General features: G+C 31.5%; 1 protein-coding gene across 6 annotated transcripts; it reads left to right on the top strand.

Annotated features, from left to right (window-relative positions):
- Positions 1-1,713: 1,713 nt before the first annotated feature.
- LOC101505873 (protein SUPPRESSOR OF GENE SILENCING 3 homolog) lies at positions 1,714-4,906 on the top strand. Of its 6 annotated transcripts, none has more exons than XM_012712309.3 (6): positions 1,714-1,940; positions 2,049-2,137; positions 2,433-2,538; positions 2,894-2,926; positions 3,517-3,814; positions 3,940-4,906. In XM_012712309.3, exons 3-6 carry the CDS (start codon positions 2,485-2,487, stop codon positions 4,026-4,028), a joined length of 474 nt encoding a protein of 157 aa, XP_012567763.1. In that variant the 5' UTR covers positions 1,714-1,940; positions 2,049-2,137; positions 2,433-2,484; the 3' UTR covers positions 4,029-4,906. The 6 variants fall into 6 exon arrangements, with proteins under 6 accessions (XP_012567763.1, XP_027187140.1, XP_073225334.1 ...); XM_027331339.2 differs by having other exon boundaries at positions 2,049-2,144; XM_073369233.1 differs by lacking the exon at positions 2,894-2,926.
- The last annotated feature ends 205 nt before the right edge of the window (positions 4,907-5,111 follow it).

Below are 5,111 nucleotides of genomic sequence, written 5' to 3'. Positions count from 1 at the left end.
TATAAATTGTTTTTACAAATGGCATTTCTTTAAATAAATCCACATAAAAATGATTTTTTTTTTAAAAAAATTCAATTTTTTTTCAAATTATATATGTATATATAATTGATATAATTCAGAAAAAAACACACAAATTTTAAATTACATATTGACTAGAGTTTCTTGTAATATTTGGATAATGTTTTCAAGTATGATCAGTTAATCGACAAAGTCGTCCATATAGTATTCGTATTATAACTGAAATGAACGTTAGAAAAAAGTGTAAAAAAAATATGGAATACTCTAGTAAATTTATTTAATTTTAAAGTTGTGTTTGTGTATTTTAATGAAGTATATATATATATATATATTATTTTTTTATAATTTTTTTAAAATCTATGCAAAACGGGACTTCCTTAAAGTCGCTATTTACAAACACGACTTGCAAACGAGTATAAAAATAAAATATTTTGCTATATAATTTTGAAAGTATAGTATTTTAATAAAAAAATTAAAAAAGGGATAATTGAAAAAAAAACCTAGCAATTACTCCATTAGTTTAGTTTTTCAAAACTAAAGACTGTTTAGCTAGAAATTTGTTGTTCTACTATTGTTAGTGAATTTTTAGTTAATTGTTCTACTATTGAGCCACACTATTGTTAGTGAATTTTTAGTTAATTGTGGTCTATCTATTATCCAATCAAACTGATGTTAAGTGGACAGGATTATGTAGCATTTTGGGGTCATTATAATTAAAAGAATATTTGTTGTACAATGTGTATGAAGATTAGTTAGTGTAATTTAGTGGCATTTTAATAATCGATCAAAGTGCAAGCAAACAACAGCTAGACGTAAAAATTTAGAAATTTTGTCTGAATCGTAAGCCTTCATGAATCATAGTCTAACTTTATCAGATTGAATATGATAACTTACATCAAGGTTGACTTGACACTCAAATTTCGCCTTAACAACTCATGCACTAAAATGACTGATATTATTTGACTTATGATTGAAGTTTGGACTGATGAAATATTCTTTGAATACGTTCAACTCCAATTATTGAAAAAAGCTATCTATGATCATATGTTTAATTCGATATAGCCTTGTGAATATCCCTTTATTGGTTTTCTCTACCTATTGTCACTTGGTCCCATTAGAGTCTTGAAAAGTGTTTTTTACTCACATATGCTCTCATGAGAGATGTAGTGGAGATTTGATTAAAAATAAAGCCTACGGCATCAACATTGCATTGGTGAAATTTTGAGTAAATGCTCATTACTCTGAAACACTGAGAGAATTTGAGAGCTGAGTATCATATTAATAAGAATTATGTTTTCAGATGAGACTAAATCATTAATTTGGATAAAAATGAATGATTTAATTGAACTTTTATAGCTAATGCATTCACTAATATGACAATGCTCTGCACTTTGACGATCCAAAAAGGTGGTTTAATACAACAACAACAAAATTATCTAAAAAATGAATTTCATTTTCAATTTTGAACGTAGAATTAATTATTTTTCGATAATAAGATAATTGTAATAATTATTATTTTTTGTTTATATTCACTACCTCTAATTTGTAACAATTATTATTTTTTCTTTTCCTTTTAACATCGAAAAAATGACATTACATTTTCTAATTTGTAAAAATTAAAATATTTTTCAGTAAATTTTTTTTATGTTTATTTTTCTCTTTGTTCAATCCTTTTTTTTTTCCCTATCTCTCGCCCCCATTTTCCCAATTTTCATTTTTCCCTCTCTTCAAATTTTCACCACCGAACCGTCACGGTCACGTTGATCTTTTAAAACTAGTTTTCTCTCTTTTAATGGAATCACAGGCTCGCCTTCTTTCTTCCCAGGCTCGCTCTCTCTCTCTCAACTCTCCCCCAAATCTTCGTTCCAAATCTTCGAAGGCCATAAGACCAACCTCCAGACTCCTCAGTTTCCAAAACCCTGGTAAGCGTTTTATTTTTCCTTCAATTTTTAATTTATTTTTCATATGAGTGATGATTTATGCGTCTCTATCATGTTTATCTAAGAAATTTAGATTTTTTTTTCTTCTAGTTACACCCCTAAAATATCCACTCACACATAAAAAAGATAAGGCTGTTGCCGTTGCTCCTGAGGAAGATGCCAACACTCCACCGCTTCATGTGCGACGTGATGATTTTATCTTTCTTGATGTTATTTTGTTAGTTTAATGATTGTATTTATTAATTGTTGACTGTTTGTTAGTGTTTTTAAATTTTAATTAAGGACTAATGTAATTGTAGTTGATTATGTCACTTTGTCTTTCTTGATGTTATGCTGTTAATGGTTGTATTTCTTGTTTCTTGATTATGATGATTCTTTGTTAGTGTTTTTTATTAAGGGCTGATGTCGAAGTATTTGATTGTTTCTTGTTCTTTTGTTTATTTGATTCATGATTTTTCGATTGCAATTTCAAAGGTTCAAGTAGGAGGATCGCCTTTTTACAAGGTAGAGAGCAAACTCTGTAAAAATGGATTTGATCAGGTTTTTGTTGGCCATCGCAAGCAAGCCTGGAGCTATTGAGGTATGTTTCTCTTTTGACATCTGGGCTCTGTTTGTATCTTGATGAAAGGTTTGTACATTCTGACTTGATTGAGACTGATTTGGCCTTTTTGAGTGTCGCATGCCACTTCTGTTTTACTTGCCATTCTCGTTTCTGTTTCATTTGTTTTATTTTCTTCTGCAAATTTTAAGGGTTTAATTTTCTGTTTCTACTTCATTGTTAGGGTTTCTTTTTCAGTCATTATTATATATCTTGAGTCTTCAATTGGTTGTGTTAATGATATCATGCTCACAGTCGAATTACTGTTGTTTACTTTTCGGTGCTCTAATTTTTTTTTTTTTTCTTTTTAAACTGTCTTTGTTGGTTGGGGTTTCAGATGAATGTGGAAAATAGGACATGGAAAGTGGATGTAAGCTTCATTCTTTCTCACACTGTGACCCTTTATTTTTTGTTTTCATTGTGAAATTGTGAGTTTCAGAAACACTATTTACATTTGTATGGTTTGGGAGTGTTTTTATGATTTTGCTGGCACCCTTAGTAATTAGGAGGAATACATGGCTTAACACTGACCACTAATTGCTAAGAGTAACCAGTACCTCCACACAAAAGAAGGGTTCAAATGACTGAGAAACTTTTGTCATTTTGTTGGATGTTTTGTGCAAAAAAATGGCTAAAAAGACGCAGGGAAGCATTTGGAAAATGGGGTACTGCAGTAGTTCCGGCTGGGGAAGTATTTGGAAAATTGAAAGTTTAAAAGACAGAGAAATATCATTAAATTGTTTGGCCTCAAATGGTTATCATTCAGAATACAAAGCATGAACAAGATGAAAATGATAAGGCATAGCTATATTATTTGTGCATCAAATGATGAATAATGAATAAGTAGCAATATCATAATTATTATTTTGATATCTTGTATTAATAGTGCAAAAATCATTTAGAATTGTTCTAGAACGTTGCTGGATTGTGTTAACTTCAGATTTTGTTCTTTGTGTTTAGTGGTTAGGTATGGGTAACCAAGCGCTTGTTGATTATTTTAGCACTTATGCGGCTGTGAAAGCGCGACACTCATATGGCCCTCAAGGTCATCGAGGGATGAGTGTTTTAATATTTGAAGCCTCAGCTAGCGGTTATCTACAGGCAGAACGTCTGCACAAGCATTTTGCAGAGGAAGGAACTGACAAAGATACTTGGTTTGGCAATTGCCGTATTTTATTTCTCCCTGGTTGCAATCGACAGCTTTATGGATACCTGGCTACTAAAGAAGACCTGGAGTTTTTCAATAGGCATTGCCAAGGTTCATTCTCTTCAGTTATTTTCTCTCTCTTTATTTTCACTATGCAGGTTGTTTGATGTCTACCAGTTGCGGGTTGACGAAGTCAGAATAATGAAAGTAAAGTATATGCTGATGTAAAAGAACAGGGTTGGAGAACAGGGTTGTAAAAGAAAAGAAACATGCAAAACCCCTTAAAGAATCTTTTGGTATAGAAGTTGCGAAAGACAATGGATGAAAATCACATTGTAAGGTGGAGAACTAAAATGTAACACGAAGAGATTAAAGAAGAGGTAATACTGACTTCATCATACTTACTACTTGGTACATATTTGGTTTATTTATTATTTACTTAATTTACTCTCAGTATATAATTATTTTGTGACCATTAAGCTGAGGTTAGGATGTGCTTCTGCTTGGATGTTTTATTGATTTTTTTTGCCATAATTTATAATTTTGTAATTCTTGAATGGTTATGCTATAAAGATATCATCACATTTTACTTCTTCTCATATGAGATGGTTTCGCATATAAAAATGCAATCTCTGTGCCCATCAAAACTCACTCTGACCTTTCAAAGTAGACTAGCAAGCCTAATGAGATAGAAATACAGTTACTGGCATCGAGTTTGCACCTACCCATAATGCATTGGATATTTATCCAGTTGGGTCGTTATGGGTATTTAAGTGAAAGTAGAGTCGCAAATATTTTGTTGTAGAGGTCTGATGCACTCTATTTATTATTTATCCAGTCTGATATTTATTATAAATCAATCAGATAATTTCTCTACCATGTGTTCTGGTTATTTCATATAAGTTATTGTTCACTCTTTTTACAATATTATGCTTACTAAAACCTAGTTTTGTTGATTATTATGACCTCGAAATAATCAGAATATATCAGTCTTTAACAAATTAAAGCAATATAGAAAATCGAATACGTCTAGCATACAATTAAGATCGAACATACAATCATACGATGCAAGATTTATTCAGATTCATACACACAGCGGAATTATAATGCGGCATACAAGATTAACAATTAAGAGTAAAAGGATAAGGGATAGAATGCACTAAGGTTTATCCTGGTTCAGTTGTCAACGAGACACCCTACATCCAGTCCTGACAATCCAACTGGATTTCAGCTTTTTTCTCCAATAGAAAGAATTGAGACTTGTTTACAGATTGTCCAGTTTCCTCGAAACCTATCTATCTAACACAATCTCTTTCCTATTGCTTAACCCCTTGATCCTTGCAGTCACTCGGCAGACTCACACAAAATCAAGTACAACTCCTTCTTGATGAGACCTCTCACCCAAGAA

Source organism: Cicer arietinum, chromosome 5 (assembly GCF_000331145.2).
Source record: "Cicer arietinum cultivar CDC Frontier isolate Library 1 chromosome 5, Cicar.CDCFrontier_v2.0, whole genome shotgun sequence".
Taxonomy (NCBI): Eukaryota; Viridiplantae; Streptophyta; class Magnoliopsida; order Fabales; family Fabaceae; genus Cicer; species Cicer arietinum.
This window is presented reverse-complemented; position numbering and strand designations above follow the sequence as displayed.

Excerpts from the sequence above, each read along its gene's own strand:
- LOC101505873 (XM_012712309.3), top strand. The coding sequence starts at position 2,485 with ATGGATTTGATCAGGTTTTTGTTGGCCATCGCAAGCAAGCCTGGAGCT. Across the intron at positions 2,539-2,893 it reads GCAAGCCTGGAGCTATTGAG|ATGAATGTGGAAAATAGGAC; the intron begins GTATGTTTCTCT and ends TTGGGGTTTCAG. Across the intron at positions 2,927-3,516 it reads ATAGGACATGGAAAGTGGAT|TGGTTAGGTATGGGTAACCA; the intron begins GTAAGCTTCATT and ends CTTTGTGTTTAG.